General features: G+C 30.5%; 2 protein-coding genes across 2 annotated transcripts; both read left to right on the plus strand.

Annotated features, from left to right (window-relative positions):
- Positions 1 to 1787: 1787 nt before the first annotated feature.
- Positions 1788 to 6486, plus strand: LOC124839628 (protein MRG2-like). The gene is made up of 10 exons (XM_047315511.2): positions 1788 to 2145; positions 2232 to 2288; positions 2401 to 2414; positions 2501 to 2646; positions 4452 to 4492; positions 4739 to 4843; positions 5014 to 5093; positions 5509 to 5678; positions 5952 to 6036; positions 6142 to 6486. Exons 1-10 carry the CDS (start codon positions 1960 to 1962, stop codon positions 6230 to 6232), a joined length of 975 nt encoding a protein of 324 aa, XP_047171467.1. The 5' UTR covers positions 1788 to 1959; the 3' UTR covers positions 6233 to 6486.
- Positions 6487 to 9342: 2856 nt separating this feature from the next.
- On the plus strand, positions 9343 to 11745 carry LOC124839624 (putative receptor protein kinase ZmPK1). Its single transcript, XM_047315508.2, has one exon. The coding sequence runs from the start codon at positions 9355 to 9357 to the stop codon at positions 11743 to 11745; it is 2391 nt and encodes a 796-aa protein (XP_047171464.2). The 5' UTR covers positions 9343 to 9354.
- Positions 11746 to 17465: the final 5720 nt, after the last annotated feature.

Raw genomic sequence — 17465 nt, forward strand, 5'->3', positions numbered from 1 at the left:
TTTAAGTAAACACCGAAACGAGAACTACACCTTCTATTGGATTCGAATAACGAAACTTGGAATCAGTTATGCTTCTGTTGGAACCAAATACGCCATGCTCATAACCGCATACGACTTCTTCAAGGTTTTCTACATAAGGTGGAATCGATTCAACCTTCCTTGAAATCGAATACAGACTTCCATTGCTTCAATCCACATCCATGGTTACACCATGTGCCCTCACACACCAACCAACCTCTACACCATTTCCACCACATTGCATGCTTTTTTTTGCCTCGTTTTGAATGATAGTTGAGGAATAATATTGGTTTTTCACAAAAAGTCACTACAAATCTTTTCCCTTAACAAAGATCAAACAATCCTTGCATCTCGCATATATTTTTCCTTTCATCTTCAGAATTTGTTTAAACGAATAACAATAAATACTCCAATCCATCTTTGTAGATTCCCTTTGATATTGTCATTTTTTGAAACAAACACATAAGTACAAACCACTTGAGACCATATGCAATACATTTTATTGATATATAAATTATTAAAGTGAAATTTTAAATTCTGATGGAATAATAGCACCAACCATATATATATATATATATATAAAAGGTTTGCTAACAACTTTCGTACACTTTTTTTCAGTTGATACATTTTAGCAATGTGTATCGGGTTTTAGTAGACAAAAATATCCTCATATATTATGGTTTTAAGGTTAAGGATATTTGAATAATATTCATTCTCAAAACTAAAAAAAAACAAGAAACCAGAAACACTCGCTGTTAAACAACATGCCTTTGTAAAGAATTGAGTCATTGACATATTTGTCTTCAGACAAAGGTTCATTCAATATCTCTTCAATTTCATCATTTTCACTAACCTCTCTAATTTCATCATCTACGAATGTTGAATCATCTCTAAAAAACCCTCCAAGCTAATTACTAATTCCTTTGGATGTCATCATGTTTGTGAAAATTAGATAAGACAAAAATTATAAAATAAAAACTCATTATAAAATCATTTTTTATAAGAAACTGTTTAAAACGAGTGTTTCTGATTTTTTCCAGGCCAATTACCAATTCTTTCCGATGTCATTATGTTTGTGAAAATTAGATAAGACAAAAATTATAAAATGAAAACTCATTATAAAATATTTTTTTGTAAAAAATTGTTTAAACGTGAGTGTTTATGATTTTTTCAGTTGGACTACCGTAGAGATGACAAATAAAATATTTGAGTGAGAGAGATGAAAGAAAAAAGACTGAAAGGAATGAGCGAGGTGAGTAAAGATCTGAGAGTTTCTTATATTTTTTAAGTTTTAAGAATGAAAATTATTTAAATACCCTTGACTTTAAAACTTAGAATCGATAATATATGATGATATTTTTGTTTACTAAAATTCGATACGTATAGCTAAAATGTAAAAAAAAACCTGCGAAGTTAGTAAACCTCTATATATATATATATATAAAAAAGGCTTTTGTTGTATCCTTTCAAATTGAAATGAAAAATAAAAAATAAAAAAAAAGCTTAAATTTAAGGTTATAAAACATATTTGAACCGAGCAGGCCTTAAATATATAGGTTTTATTCGATGAGTTAATGTGTGTGCAAGTTGTTAACAACGGAAGGTAAAATGTTTTTGTTAATAAATTACTAATGAGAATACATGAATAGATGGCAACTAAACATAAAATATGTGTGGCTTAAATAAATGGGAGAATGAATTCGTTTAAAGTAAATTGTGATTAGTTTTAGGTTAACATGTAAAACATTGAATTTATTTCGACTGAGATAAAGTGTGCCGTAGTTGACTGAATAGAAAGAAAAGACGTCTTGGTTGGTTTTGGGGTTTGGGTTTAAGGAGAGGAAGGAAAAAAAGAGTAAGAAATTGATTTTTTTTTTGTTTGGGAAGGGAAGAAGAAAGAAAGATAAGCATTGAATCTGATCGAAAGAGGAAGTATTGAAAATGGGGATTTCCAAGACAAGCACTGAGGTTACCGACAATTCCAATTCCAATAGCAGCAACAGCAATAGCAGCAATAGCAATAGCAGCACTCAGACTGAAACTGACAACCACATCTCCATTCCTGCTCCCTACGCCGAAGGAGAACAGCTATTGGCCACACACTCTAATCGTCTTTACATAGCCAAGGTTACCTACTTCTTCTTCTTCTTCTCCTTTACCCCAAATTTCAAAAGAATCATTCTTGAAACCCAAGTATTTGCCTTGTTTAAAAGGTTAGGCAAGTTGAGTACCACAACGTTGAAGGCTGGCAATTCCTCGTTCATTATCTCGTAACCTTCTCAACGTTTCTCTCCTTTTACTCTTCCTTTAACATTTTCTCAATCTTATTTCTTCTCTTAAATGGTATTTTTGTTTTTTGTTTTTTGTTTTTTCTATTTCCAGGGTTGGAAGAAAAGGTGAGCGTGTATGTTATATGTTGTTTTGTTCAACGTTATATTGAGAGGTTCTGGCTTAGTTCTCAAGTGTTCAATCTTTGCTGCAGTTGGGATGAATGGGTTGGAATAGATCGTTTGCTGAAAAACACTGAGGAAAATATGCGCAAAAAACGTGCCCTTGATGAAAAGCACGGCATTGACAAGAATCCGAAAGTCCCACGTGGTCCTCTGGCTAAATCCAAGAGTACTAACGGTCAGATAGTTCTCTTCTGCACTTTTATTGATTCAATCCCAGTGACTTCCTGTGTTTCTTGTCTATAGTGGAGCTTGCGACTGTGTGAAAGCCAAATTAATTTGAGGCATAACACTAGAATTAGATTATGCATGTGCTGTCTCGGCTGGAAAGTGCAGAGGTTGATTTTGTCTGACTTGTCATTTAGGAATTCTACCAAAAGGTTCATCATAGTTTTCTTGATGCAGTATTAAGTTGCTGATGACTCAATGTCTTTTGTGCATGCCGAGGGAGAATTTATTTCGTGGTTTGGGAACACCACTTGTTCATGGTCCCAACTAATGTCTGTATACGTATTCAATTTTTATAATTTATGAGAAAGAATTAATAACACTTCATTGTATGTTATTTAAAGATTAACGACAACTTTAGTAGTCTATAACCACCAACTAATTTCTCTAACTGGGATGAGGCTAGCGATGAGGATTTTTATTTTCAGTTTAATGCATTTTTTTATAGAAGCAAAGTAGTTCTTGAATGATGCTCTCTAGTTCGTTTCTACAGAGCCATTTTATTCGCAATAATCAATATGCATGGTAAGAAACAGTTTTGTTGAGGAACGTCATCATGTTCCCTCTCATATTTGGCTCTATGGGGAATTGGGGATTACTTGAAGGTTACATGAGCTGTTGGGGGCTGTCATCAGACTGGTTGTTTCTTTTTGCAATCTATATACCTAATTACACACACACGTATATATTATATTACGTGCTCTATATCTCTAACTTAACTTTTTATAGTATCCTAGTTCAGTGGTTGTTCCAAAAAGATTTCTGCAATGAGGAAAATATGATTTCCCTTTGAGTTATTTTTTTCTGTTAATATATGTTGAAAACAGAATGTTTTTGCCTTAATTGGAATAAGAGACTAGAGGAATATGATTTGGAAGTAAAATTGGAAGATGTCACACCCCAACTTTCCTGGTTAAATTTTTGTGATCAGTTCTACAAAAAGATGGAGAAATTGATAAAGATGTAACATAGGATACAAGTGGGATGATTAAAATGTAGAAAGACGTTGTGGCTTATATGTGATTGCAATGTACCTACCAAGTTCTGAAGAATCTTTGTCATATTGCTATGAATTGACTAAACTCTACGGTAGTGAATGTTGGGCCTTAAAAGGACAAGAGAAACATGTCGGAGTGTAAGAAATAACAATAGTAAAATGGACTTATAGTCACAAAAGACAAAACAGGATACAAAATGATTGTATACAAGGAGAGATTAGTGTAATTAATTGAGGAAAAGATGATAGAAAATTCGTTAAGGTAGTTTGGACACACACAAAGAAGGCCACGAGAGATACTGGTGAAAAAAGCTGATTTTATGATTTGCAGTCACTGCCACTTTATTTAGTGGGATGAATTCCAAAATAACACAATATATATAACTTGCCTAATTAGCTAAAGTATAATGTCTTATCCTTAACAATATTGCATTCCACGAGTGATTTCTAAGCAAATATTGCTGTCAATGACGACGAATCACTGTGCTTGGTTGGAGCATCACTCATTCAACTCAACATAGATCCGGTCGTGTGCAATGCTCTGTGTCTGTGCTAAGTTATTCTCTTTACTTAAAAATTGGTTCTCATTTGATCTAATATTCAATGCATTGCTTGTTTTAGTATAGTTATTATTGTAGTTTGTGCTGTAAAGTAAAAGGGCTTTATGGTTTTGTGACCTGATGCAAATATGTAAAAATCAACTTTTACTTAGTTTGTGTTCCTAATATTTCTGAGATGTTTGGAAATGTGAAATGCAGTTTCAAGAGGCAGGAAGCGACGGAATGAACCTGTCATCAAGGTAGTCTCCTTTGTAAATTTCTGTTTATATAAGGCACTTGTGATATATCCACTCAACTCAAAGTTCACGTAACTCTTCAACATCAATACAAATTCTTAGTCAAATTAGTTGGACAATTCTTGTGTAAGTAATTGCAAACCTTTTCGCTGATGTTTTGTTCCGTGAGTAGGTAAGGCGATGGTTCTTCACAATTCCTTTTTTCCAAAAGAATCAGTATAGTTGATTTTATTGCTTGATTATTTGCAGCCCAAAACTGCTCTTGACCCTGACAAGCTTGTCACCATTCAAATTCCTCCAACGCTGAAGAAACAATTACTTGATGATTGTGAGTTTATTAACCATCTCGGCAAGGTAGTGATATCGTATTGAAAATTTTAATATAATTTATGATGATTACTCTGTGCTTCATTTCTTTAGGAGCAAGTGGATATGCATATATAGTTTGTGAATAGTTACTGAACACAGTTTTACTTTCGCGAAGTCATTTTCAAATTGTTGAATATATGTTTTTTCCTATGCAGCTCGTTAAACTTCCTCGTTCTCCTAATGTGAAAGACATATTGAAAAATTATTTTGATTACAGATTGAAGAAATGTGGCTCGTAAGTTTATGCTGACACACCCCTCCATTTTTTAAGCTTGATGTAGAAATGTTTTTTTTCTATATTGGGAAGTGAAGTGTGTAAAATTATTTCAAACAACGAAAACCTGGAGCCAGCAATTATTTTAACTGAAGTTACTATTATTTAGAGTAACCCCCTGCCTAATAACCTATTCACTAATCTTTTACGCTTCTTTTTAAGTATTGTTTTGGAATATAATTTTGATTTTTTTGGGCCGGTCAATGCATATTCAAGTGGAAACTTTCAGTTTGATTAGTATGATGACAATTTGTTTCTTAAGTTCTGTAATTGTTTAGCTTCTTGAATTTCATTACTACTCTGGCTCTCTGTTTTTGGTGCAACCACAGTATTTATAGTATTTACGCATTGTTCTTATCTCTACTATTTGAAATAGGATGGCTGATTCAGTTGAAGAAATTATGAAAGGATTGTGTCGTTACTTTGATAAAGCACTGCCAGTGATGCTCTTGTACAAGACCGAGCGCCAACAGTACCAAGAAGCTTGTCCAGCCAATGTGTTTCCTTCTGCTATATATGGTGCTGAACATTTGTTACGCCTCTTTGGTATGCTCGATTGTCTGCCACCAGACAAACTTACTATATGACGGGTTTCAAGTTTAGCTTATTGTTGCATCAAGTTGTAATGGAAACAATACAGACGGTTGTGTGATTATTCTGCCCTGAGTGGACAGCAAAATGCTTATGTTTCTGTCAAATCTGCATCTTGTAGATCTTTATTATGTTTATTATTATTATTGTTGTGGTTATTATCATTATTATAATGCTTAAAGATTCTAATTATTGGTGCCTCTTTTTTTCTGAATTTGAATTTTGAAGTTAAGTTGCCCGAGCTATTGTTCCATGCTAGCATTGAAGAGGAGACGTTGACAGAGCTTCGGGCACAATTACTTGACTTTCTAAGGTTCCAATGTTCTTTCGTGATGGATTAAAACGAGAAAATACCTCTGTTGACAGTTTACATTTTACTAACAATTTTTAATGCATAACTATCCACTTTATGTTGCAGGTTCTTGCAAAAAAACCACAGCACGTTTTTCCTTTCTACTTATCATGTTGCTGAAGATATTGAGATCAGCTCCGACAAAAAAGGTGACTAGGCTTGTCGGCGACAATTGATTTTGCTTTGTACATAGTTTCACAGAGCTGCTGCTTGGTATAGAATGTTTATCACAGTTGCACTTTACCTTCGTTTTTATGAATATGATGTGAAATTAGATTTGCTAAGTGTAAACCTAGTTTTTGGAAATGACGTTTTCAGAGGGTACGGAGAGTGTACCAATTATGGAAGGAAATTACTACCTAACTCATCCTTAATTTTAAATACCAGTTGATCTTTCTGAGTTTTGTTTCAGATTTTAACGTTTTCCAAACAATGCCCTTGGTTTCACGTTTCAACGCTTGCAAATTAGGTTATTGTGAATGGTAGGCAATCTCCTCTTTGAGATAAGAAAAGTGAGGAAGTGTTATAAACAAAATTGTGATTCCATATCTTCCAGGGATCTCACCAAACGAGAAAGTTTAGTAAGTCAAACACATTTATTTTCTTTCCACCCAGGGATACGGGACCAGAATAGCAGGGGCAAACCAAAAATAAATAAAAACAATCTGTAATTTTTTAAACCATTAAATATTTTTTATAAATATAATTAAATCATAAGTTATATTAGTAAATTATTAAAATATTAATAAATACATTCATAGCAAGACTATTATTTCTAAAATAATTAAATTATGCTACCAGTCACCTTTTTTCTCCTAAATGAATTCTAATAATAACGATTTTAAAAACACGAGAATATGTATATAAATCAAGATTAAAAAAAACTAACAAATTCAAACTAAACTATCGTTAACCTAGTTTCTTTTTCAAGAAAAATGTTTAATCGTTATAGTTTTTCAATTTTGACTTCTTATTTTTTAAAAATTGAAATAATTAGATTCTTTTAATAAACTGCTAACATAGTTAAATAGATGTCTTAATTATAATAGTCTTAATTTGGTTCTATATTCTTATATTTGTCTCAATATAATCTTAAATTTCATTTTTAAATTAAACAATTTTATTTTTTCTTAAATTAAAACGAAATTTAGTTTATATATAAATGTTACACAAATATTTTTATTAAAATTATTATTTTTTAAAAATATTTTTAACAAAACTAAATTTATTTATATTTATATTTATTTAATTATATAAATATTATTTATGTTCTTTAAATATATTATTTAATTATATTGTGATCATAATAATTGAATGACAAATCTCCATTGATGTGGTTAAGATGCCTTCCAGTTTTTCTGACGGCTGCCTTCCAGTTTTTCTGACTGCTATTATCATTATTGAACTATTATGTATTTTAATCTTAACAACATTATGATTATTATTAAATATAGTCATGAAGTAGACTACTACTATTATTATTGTTATTATTAAATGTTTTTATGCTATTCAAATAATAATCATAAAACGTTGAATATAAAACAAATTTTAGAAAATAGTACCATCTTATACGAGTTCAAAGTCTACGATAGGAATGATTTATATATCTTTTAAAAAAACATCAAAGTGTTCTAATTAGATTGATTTATAAATCTTTTGAATAGGAATGAAGTCATTTTGAGTTATTTATCCAATTTACATTAATTTTTGATAATCCAAAAAATTAAATTAAAATAATTTTATATTTAACATTAATATCCCATAAGTTAAATTGGAAGCTTCTATTAAGCAGACCAAATTCATTTTTTTATAAATTCAAAATGTGATGTTTTACATTAAATAAACTTTTTTATTTAATTGGACTTTCTATCTATAATACAATATATAAGAACATGAGTAAGGGTAGAATGAGTAACGGTAGAATGATACATATTTACATTTATTTAACATATATTATTAGAATAAAATAGTTATAGAACAGTGAATTTTTATATTTTTAGAAAAAAATTTATATATTGACATATATAATTTTTTTACAGTCAATTTATTATTATAATTTCTTATTTTTTTACTTTTTTTTAAATTACAAAAATGTATTCTTTTACTATATTTTATCCTAAATTGCGTGTTTATATATATTTTTTAAAATATATATGATTCAAAATATTTTTATCTAAAGTGGGACTCACCAACATCGTGGGATGATGACACACCAAAACACCTTGTTGAGCAATGTACAAGGAGAATTTGTCATCTTCCTCAAACTGTCTATTGTACTCTTTTTCCCTTTGTCTTTTTCACAACAATGGAATACTCTAATTTATTGGTATCAAAAGTTTTGTCAACTAAAAATTGTGGTTGGTATAATCTTTAAAACAATTATTATTATCATAATCAACAAATTTGTTAGTGTATCATTTGAACAAGAGTGTAAAAATTCTTATAAAGACTATTTATTCTAAAGATTATACATTCCGTTGCAATTAATTTATGGATTTTTTCACCAAAGTAGGCAAATATGCCTCTAATATTACTAAAACGGGCAAATTCAAACCATATTACGAAAATGGGGAAGTCGTGGGGGTCCAAACGACTTCTACTGAAGAAGTCGTGCCCCCCTGCACGATTTCACACTGTTTATATGAACAGTGTTGAAGTCGTGTATCCGAAAAACGACCTATGATGACGGTAATCGATTACAACGTAATGGTAATCGATTACAGATTGTTGAAATCGTGACCACGCTGCACGACTTCAAATTAGTATGCCAAAAACGCACTGGTAATCGATTACAACACTTGTGTAATCGATTACCAGGTTGTATTTGGTGCAAGATTCATTCTGGTAAGCGATTACAAGATTGTTGTAATCGATTACGAGTGTGTTTCTTGGTATTAAACTATTCCAAAATACTGAATTCCTCGATGGTTGACTTGAAAAGACGACAGTGACATGTAAGAGAAAAATATTGTCAATACATCCTATGATTCTTTTGATGACAACATAATTATCACTATCAAAGAGTCTGCGCAAGGAAGCAGAAGGAAGCCAATGCCAAAACCACGAAGCAACTATTTGAATATGAAGCTAAATCAATAGTCAGCTGATGAGATGAAGGGACTCGAAACTCTATATAAAATGAAAGCGTATACCTTAGTGGACACAATTACAGGCAGTAGAAATATATATGCGTTGAGAGTGATGAAGGTAGATTATTGTTAACGGTGGAATACTTTTCACTGAATTGTTACCATGTGGTTCATCCTTCTCTCTCTCGTTATGTCTATGCAACTTTCATCTTCAGCAGTAGAAATCCTGCATCAAGGTTCATCCCTCTTAGTGGAGGGCCCCAACGATTTCATGCTCTCACCAAATGCCATCTTCTGTGCCGGTTTCTATGCAGTTGGCCAAAACGCATATTCATTCGCTGTTTGGTACTCCCAAACCAACGGCGAAACCCAGGATGCAACCGTCGTATGGATGGCTAACCGTGACTACCCCGTTAACGGCAAGGGCTCGAAGCTTTCCCTTCTTCCCAACGGCAACCTCGCCTTAAGGGACGCCGACGAATCCCACGTTTGGTCAACAAACACCGTTTCACTGTTGTCTGTGCAACTGTTTCTCGACAACACTGGCAACCTCGTTCTGCTTGAAACGAAGGGTGGCGGTGTCGTATTGTGGCAGAGCTTTGATTTCCCTACGGACACGCTTTTGCCTCAACAAGTGTTCACGAGATACGCGAAGCTGGTCTCTTCTAGAAGCGAGAGCAACAAGTCCTCCGGTTTCTACTCCTTGTTCTTCGACAACGACAACGTTCTTCGTCTTCTTTACGATGGTCCTGAAGTTTCTGGCCTTTACTGGCCAAATCCATGGTTGGCCACTTTGGACGCTGGACGATCCACTTACAACAACAGTAGAGTTGCGGTGATGGACACACTTGGCAATTTCAGTTCTTCAGATGATTTCTCTTTTTTGACTTCCGATTATGGCACTCTGATCCAAAGAAGATTAGTGCTTGATCATGATGGAAACATTCGTGTTCATAGTCGCAGAAATGGAGGAGAGAAATGGTCTGTTACGTGGCAAGCCAAAGCAAAACCGTGTAGTATTCATGGTATTTGTGGCCCTAACAGTTTGTGCTCTTACCACCAAAATTCTAGTATGAAGTGCTCTTGCCTTCCCGGGTACAAGTGGAAGAATGATAACGATTGGTCTTTTGGATGTGAACCGAAATTCTCTACTCTTTGCAACAAAACACAGTCTCGGTTTTTGCATATAAGCCGCGTGGAGTTATATGGCTATGACTATGGGATTTTGACAAATTACACTCTCCATCAGTGTCAGCAGTTATGCCTTCAATTATGCGACTGTAAAGGCATTCAGTATACATATGTCTTTGGCAGTGGCACTTATACTTGTTACCCAAAGTTGCAGCTACGGAATGCGTATCAGATACCGTATTTCAACGCTGATTTGTACCTGAAACTTCCAGCAAATAGTTCATATTCTTTTGAAGGATCCACACATGAGCAGAGTCTTGATTGTTCTTCGAGTTTGAGCACGATGCAGCTTGAGAGAGCGTATGACATGATTCATGAGAGCAGATATGTTAAGTTCTTGCTTTGGTTTGTAGGAGGATTGGGGGCGTTCGAAGTTTTATGCATATTTGTGATTTGTTTTTTTCTGGTGAGAACAAGGGAGAGAAAATATTCTGGTGTGGATAGACGAGTCTATCATTTGGCCATGACTGGTTTCAGAAAGTTCAGTTATTCTGAACTGAAACAAGCCACGAAAGGGTTCCGTGAGGAGATAGGAAGGGGTGCAGGAGGGGTTGTATTCAAAGGTGTGTTGTTGGATCAACGAGTTGCAGCTGTGAAGAGACTGAAGGATGCGAATCAAGGAGAAGAAGATTTCCTGGCAGAAGTAAGCAGCATTGGAAGGCTTAACCATATGAACTTGATTGAGATGTGGGGGTATTGTGCTGAGGGAAAACACAGACTCTTGGTGTATGAGTACATGGAGCAAGGGTCTCTAGCAGAAAATATGGAGTCAGATGAACTGGACTGGACCAAAAGGTTTAACATAGCACTAGGTACGGCAAGAGGGTTGGCTTATGTTCACGAGGAGTGCTTGGAGTGGATTCTACACTGTGATGTAAAGCCCCAAAACATTCTTCTAGATTCTAACTATCATCCAAAGGTAGCGGATTTTGGGCTGTCAAAGCTGCGAAACAGAAATGATACTAGTAGTACATACTCTAGTTTTTCACGGATACGAGGAACAAGAGGTTACATGGCTCCTGAGTGGGTTTTGAACCAACGAATCACGTCCAAAGTTGACGTTTATAGCTATGGAATTGTTGTTCTGGAAATGGTGACCGGAAAGAGTGCAACAAAGGATGTTGATTACACTGATAATGAAGTGGAGAAAGAGCATCTCAGCATGGTGGCGTGGCTTAAAGATAAACAGAAAAATGGATGCAGTTGGGTTGGTGAAATATTGAAACCCAATGTAAAAGGAGTTTATGAGGAAGATAAGATCGAAGCTTTGGTGAGAGCGGCTCTGCAATGCGTTGAAGAAGAAAAGGAGAAGAGACCCACAATGAGTCAAGTAGTAGAAATGCTTCTCAAATGTAGACGCGAAGATGATAATCTGCATCATCTCTCATAACTTATGGTATCCCATGGCCAGTTTACACAGAAACTAAGTCATTTGAACAAGGTGATCAAGCTTGTTCGTGGACAGGAAAATTATGTTTTAAGAACTATAAATAGGCCAATCTCTTTCCAAAAAGAAAAGTAAAATAAAAGAATGTGATTGTATAAATTGATTAGATACTTAATATATCATTACAATTGTCCATAACTTGTTTCAATCTTAATCATCATAAAAATTATTGTAAAAATAAGGTTTTCACTGTTTTTCTATAACTACAATTATATAATAGAAACAATTCCAATTTTTCATCATGCCTAATTTCATACATCAATAAAGTTTGTTAAGTTTATCAAACATACAAAGAGTAAAATTTGCTTATAGAAACTATTTCCTTTCTATAATTATAACTAAGTTTTAGAAAAAGATTTAGTTTAATGTAATAAATATGGATATATTATTGTAAAAGTTGTTAAAATATCAGTAAAAAAAGTAATGGAGGATTTTATCTTCCACATGCGCTTTTAAAGTTGTTTTTCACTTAACCTGACAGCCATGCATCCACTTCCACAATCTGCTACCATCCCTTTGCATTAAAGCCATGCAGAACGACGACGTACCTCCGTTAGATCAGGCTTTTTGCACCGATTTCCTCAGCTCAATGCCCACCTTTAACAACAACACTAACGAGCTCCAGCGAGCCAAACTCCATGCCCTGCGTCTAGAGAACCTTCTTCGCGATCTCCGACCAAGAGACCACCACCAAATTCCACATCACTACTTCCATGTCCCTCAAGAACTCCATGCAACTTTCATTCTCGGCCCTGGCCAAAAGCTCAACATTCATGTCACTGCAGGAGGCTTTCTTCTGTTACGCCATCGGAAGCTCCGTTCCCACCTCCACCTCCCTCGCATACCATTTAGTGTCTTTGGTGCATGAAGAACCTTGATGATGGAGATGGAGATGGAGATGGAGGTACTATGTGGTACACATGGAAGACAATAAAGGAGGTATCGGAAGATTATAATCTAGGGTTTTTATTATAATTTAAATAGAGGGTAAAATGGAGATATCAAATTTTATGGGGTGTGCAGGAAGAAAAGACCCATTATTAAATAAAACGAGAGAAACGAATTACATATTATTTTATCATAGGTATTGTGTACATACCAGATGAGTCATACAATTGAAATTCTCCACGTCTCATCATTCATATAACCAACCGCATATCAACATTAGTGTCTATTATAATTTGATCTTATTCATTTAAGGACTTTATATCTTTCATACCTAGAAGATCATGTTTCATATCTCGTCCAACTAAACTAGTGTATTTTCTTTAGATATTCTTTGCCACTCTTAAAAATCTGTTTAAATATATAGTAATTAAGTGGAGAAGAAATTTTGTATGCCATTAGTATATAATTAATCAGATAAAATTGGTGTACTTTTTAAAGAGAGAAAAAATGAATATATAAGATTTTTATACATTTTATCAAATTTATCTAGATTTTATAAAATGATTAATTTTATTCTCTCTCTTTTTAAAGTTTGTTTTCATTAGTATACTCTTTTAAAAACAATTTTAATAGTGTTTTTAATTCTGATAAAGATTATATTATAGACATGATTTGAGGTATAGGTGGGCGAATTTAACATTCATTTTGTCTCATTAATGTATCGTGAATCATGTTTTTATTTATTGATTTCTAAACAATGTGTAAGATTTTTATATTTTAATTATAATTTTTTAAAATTTAAACGTGAGTCTAAACTTCATTTTAAATTTTAAATAGATATCAGAAAGTTACTTATAAAAAGATTCCTGTATATTATTTTAAAATTTTAAGTTGAAATGATGTTAATCTTTTACATAAATTAAGTGTCTCATTATTGTTAAGTCTTTCCAATAAATCTTTAAAAATTCTATTAGTAATATATAGTCGAATATTGATCGTAATAAATCAAACTATCTGTTGCATAATAGAAAATAAATTATTACGTCTGCAAACAAGAAATTCTGTGTTAACAGTTTCAACTTTCCCTCACGAGCAACCAACTCACCAATCTTAAATAAGAACTAACACCTCTTAAACTCTACTTTTTAAAAGGCTAATTATTTCTTTAAACGAATTCGATACTTTTACTACGAGTAAAAGTATAGAAATTAAAACAGTAGGTACCATTACGTTAATTTTTCGAAAATTAGGAACAAATTTATTTGAAGAATAATTTGAAATATTTTAACGAAAATTGGAATAAAAAAAGTATTTAAACTAAAAATATATAAAGAAAAATAAGACAAGAATATGTGAATATAACATTCTTATCCGTCAAATGTATGTTTTCACCATTATTGGTAAAATCTGAGTTCCAACTACAAAACAGAGTGTGATGGTTCGTGAAGACCACGAGCATCCAACTAAAACCATCCTCCACTGCAAAATTTGGGTCAATTTAAGGCGGCTGTTAATGCTTATAATAATCATTTTCAAAATCAGCTTCATTTTCTATTTGTCTTCGTATTTTTGTCTTCTACTTTCGTATACTTGTCCATAGTCAATCAACTAATATAATATGTATTTGTATTTACTTCGAATATCCATTTATTAATATTTTATTTTTATAGAAAAAATAATAAATTTTCACCTTCAGTATAATATCTCTTCATTAACACTTTTTACCCTGCCCTGTACTATTAAAATCTGTACTTAACTAAAAACTAATTTGTATAAACTGAACTAAGCTGTAAAACAGTTCAAACAAACTGAACTAAACTGGTTTTTGTTTTATTAAACTGGACTGAACTGAACTATACTAAATTATATTAAACTACAATATAAACTAAACTGAACTACTAACTATACTAATTTTAAACTGAATTATACTAATTTTAAACTCAATTGTACTAGTTTTTAAACTGAATTGTACTAGTTTTTAAACTGAGTAGTATAATAATACATGTTCTTTTTAATTGAATTTTTTTTTAATATTTATTTTATTTTATTCATAAGTGTCTTACAAATTAACTTTTTAATTATTTGATATTATTATTTTCTATTTTATTTATATTTCTTTTATTATTATATGTGTATGAAGATTATTTTATTATTTATTTTATTTTAATTTATTTTTTATTTATTATTTATATTTATTTTGTCATGAATATTATTTTACTTTTATATTTACTTTTTTAATTTTTTATTTATATTTTTTTTGTTTTATATGTGTATATAATTTATTTTATCTTTTTATCTACTTATTTTATTTTAAAATAATTTTTTATTTATATTTATTTTATTCCCTCGTAAATTTTTTTTTAATTAATTATTTATTATTTATATTTTATTATGTAAAAATTAAACTAATATTTATTAATTATTATAATATAATAAAAGATGATACTAGAAAAATTACTCTTAATAAACGTTTGTTAATTCTTTTGTCATTTGATATTTCTATAATATTAATTATTTTTGCTACATTATTATTTTTTTATGATATTTCATTATATATTCATTTAATAAAATTTAACGTTTAAAAATATATTTTAGTTTTAGTATGTAAAATACTATCATTTAAAAATATTAATATTGATATTTATTTTAAAGTAAGTTGATTTTTAAAATAAATAGTTATTTTAGTGTGTGCGCTTACACACATTTTAATATCATTAAAAGTTTTTTTTAACATATTTTTACATATTTAATAATATATTAAAGAATATAATATATTTAAAGTATTATTTTTTTATAGAGTCTTTTTTTATGATTTATATTACTTAATCATTTAATAAAATTAAATTTTAAAAAAATATATTTTACTTTTATTACTTAAAATAATATTATTTAAAAAGTAATATATGTTTATTGATGAAAAAATATAAAAATTTGTGATAAAAAATTTTGTCTTAAAAAAATCATTATTAATTTTTTATTTGAACGGTTTCTTTTATTAATATTTTATTATTAAATAACGTTTTCTTAGCCATACGAAGCAATTGAACGGGAACTAGAGAAGAGAAAAGAGTAAATACAGGTCTCACAGTTAACTGAACCGAAACTATTATATGTTCAGTTTTTAAAAACTAAACCATAAAATAGTAAAATTGGATATAAAAAGAAAAAAGTGTGATTAGAAACTATCAGTGATAAATGTGGGTATACTCTCTCCTTCAAATTTCACAGTCAAATCCACTGCTTTTAAGATTTTTTTTTCTTTTAGTGAATTAAGATAAGACTTAATATTGTTGGTAACTGTGAATTTTATCTTTTCATTAAATTAAATAATCTTTTATTCATTTTACTTTTATCTTCTTTATAATAATGCTAATTCAAATATATTGTTTTCCTTTTTTTGTTTTTTTTATATATTAAAAGAAAAACAAATGAAAACATTTTGATCATTTAAATAAAAATGAGTTAGTTTTATTTAATTAATTTTATTATAAAAATTTAAAATTTTTATTTAAAAGTAAATTGAATTTTTTCTAAAATTTAGTTCAAAGATTTTTGTTATGTTATTTCTTCAATGTTTGATGAGTAGTTATTTATTTTCAGACTATCGAATTCAAACATCTAATTTTGCATACCAATATTTTCTAAACGACTTTTCCAATATTTTTCTAATAAACATTGATGACGACTATTCTTTTATTTTTAGCCATCCAGGTATTATCTAAAATATAATTATTTTATATCCATTTTATATTCTTTATTCACATATAAGATGAAAATGATACCGCATACATCGTGTGAAACAGAAAAAGAAAAATTTATGACATTATCTTAAATAATGTACAAAATTTCATCCCACTTTTGTTTTGTTGTTGAACCCCAAACTTATTTTTGCAATCTCCTAACATTGTATTTTGTTTTTGTTTTTTTTACTTTTCTCATTGTTTTCATTTACCCTTATCTAACAATAAAAATCACCTATAGTATTAACTACAAACAAAGAGAACGCAATTGAAAAATATAAAATTTTGTAATTTAATAAAAAAAATATTACTGAAGACTTAATTAAAAACACTAAGATTTATCTATTAGACCTACAGTGAAAAATATTAAGGGACTATAATCTAAGTGTTGATCTATCTCTATTTTCAGGCTTGCAGAACTTTATTGTACTTCTATTTGCAATGAAAACTATTTTAAATCTCTAACTTTGTGGTGGATATATAGTTCATAAGAGTATAACTCTAATGTTTTTAGATAGCTGTCAAGCAGCCAAACATTGACAAGACTATAGACAATTGACTTTAGTATTAAGAAGAACATCTCTTATATCAGATAATCTATAATTTAGGCGATATTATGATTATATATTAAAGTAATTATATTATAATTAATTAATCTAACTAAGATAGATTTCAATATTATTTTAATAAGTAAGTTTTTATCTAAATCAATTTTACAAAAATGTCTATAAAGTAAAATTTGAAAATTAGTTATACATTATAATTTAGTTTTATGTATATAAATGTGAGATATTCTAATATATATATATATATATATATATATATATATATATATATATATATATAAATTAAAATAGATGCAAAGAAAAATGAAATATAATATTAATGAATGACTAAATATTAAAAAGAATTGTATTAAGAGGTTTCATAATCTTGAATAATACGGTATAGTATGATATCTAAATCGAACAGTTAGCATTCAAGACCGATCGACCTATCTATTGTAGCAGCGCTAGTTAACAAGGTCAAATGTGG

Source organism: Vigna umbellata, chromosome 2 (genome assembly GCF_029865625.1).
Source record: "Vigna umbellata cultivar VRB3 chromosome 2, Vumbellata_1.0, whole genome shotgun sequence".
In the NCBI taxonomy this organism is placed as follows: Eukaryota; Viridiplantae; Streptophyta; class Magnoliopsida; order Fabales; family Fabaceae; genus Vigna; species Vigna umbellata.

Bases quoted from the DNA above. Each gene is read 5' to 3' on its own strand.
- LOC124839624 (XM_047315508.2), top strand. From the start codon at position 9,355: ATGTCTATGCAACTTTCATCTTCAGCAGTAGAAATCCTGCATCAAGGT.
- LOC124839628 (XM_047315511.2), top strand. From the start codon at position 1,960: ATGGGGATTTCCAAGACAAGCACTGAGGTTACCGACAATTCCAATTCC. The intron at 2,146-2,231 runs GTTACCTACTTC...CTTGTTTAAAAG, and splicing joins ATCGTCTTTACATAGCCAAG to GTTAGGCAAGTTGAGTACCA. The intron at 2,647-4,451 runs GTCAGATAGTTC...TGTGAAATGCAG, and splicing joins TAAATCCAAGAGTACTAACG to TTTCAAGAGGCAGGAAGCGA.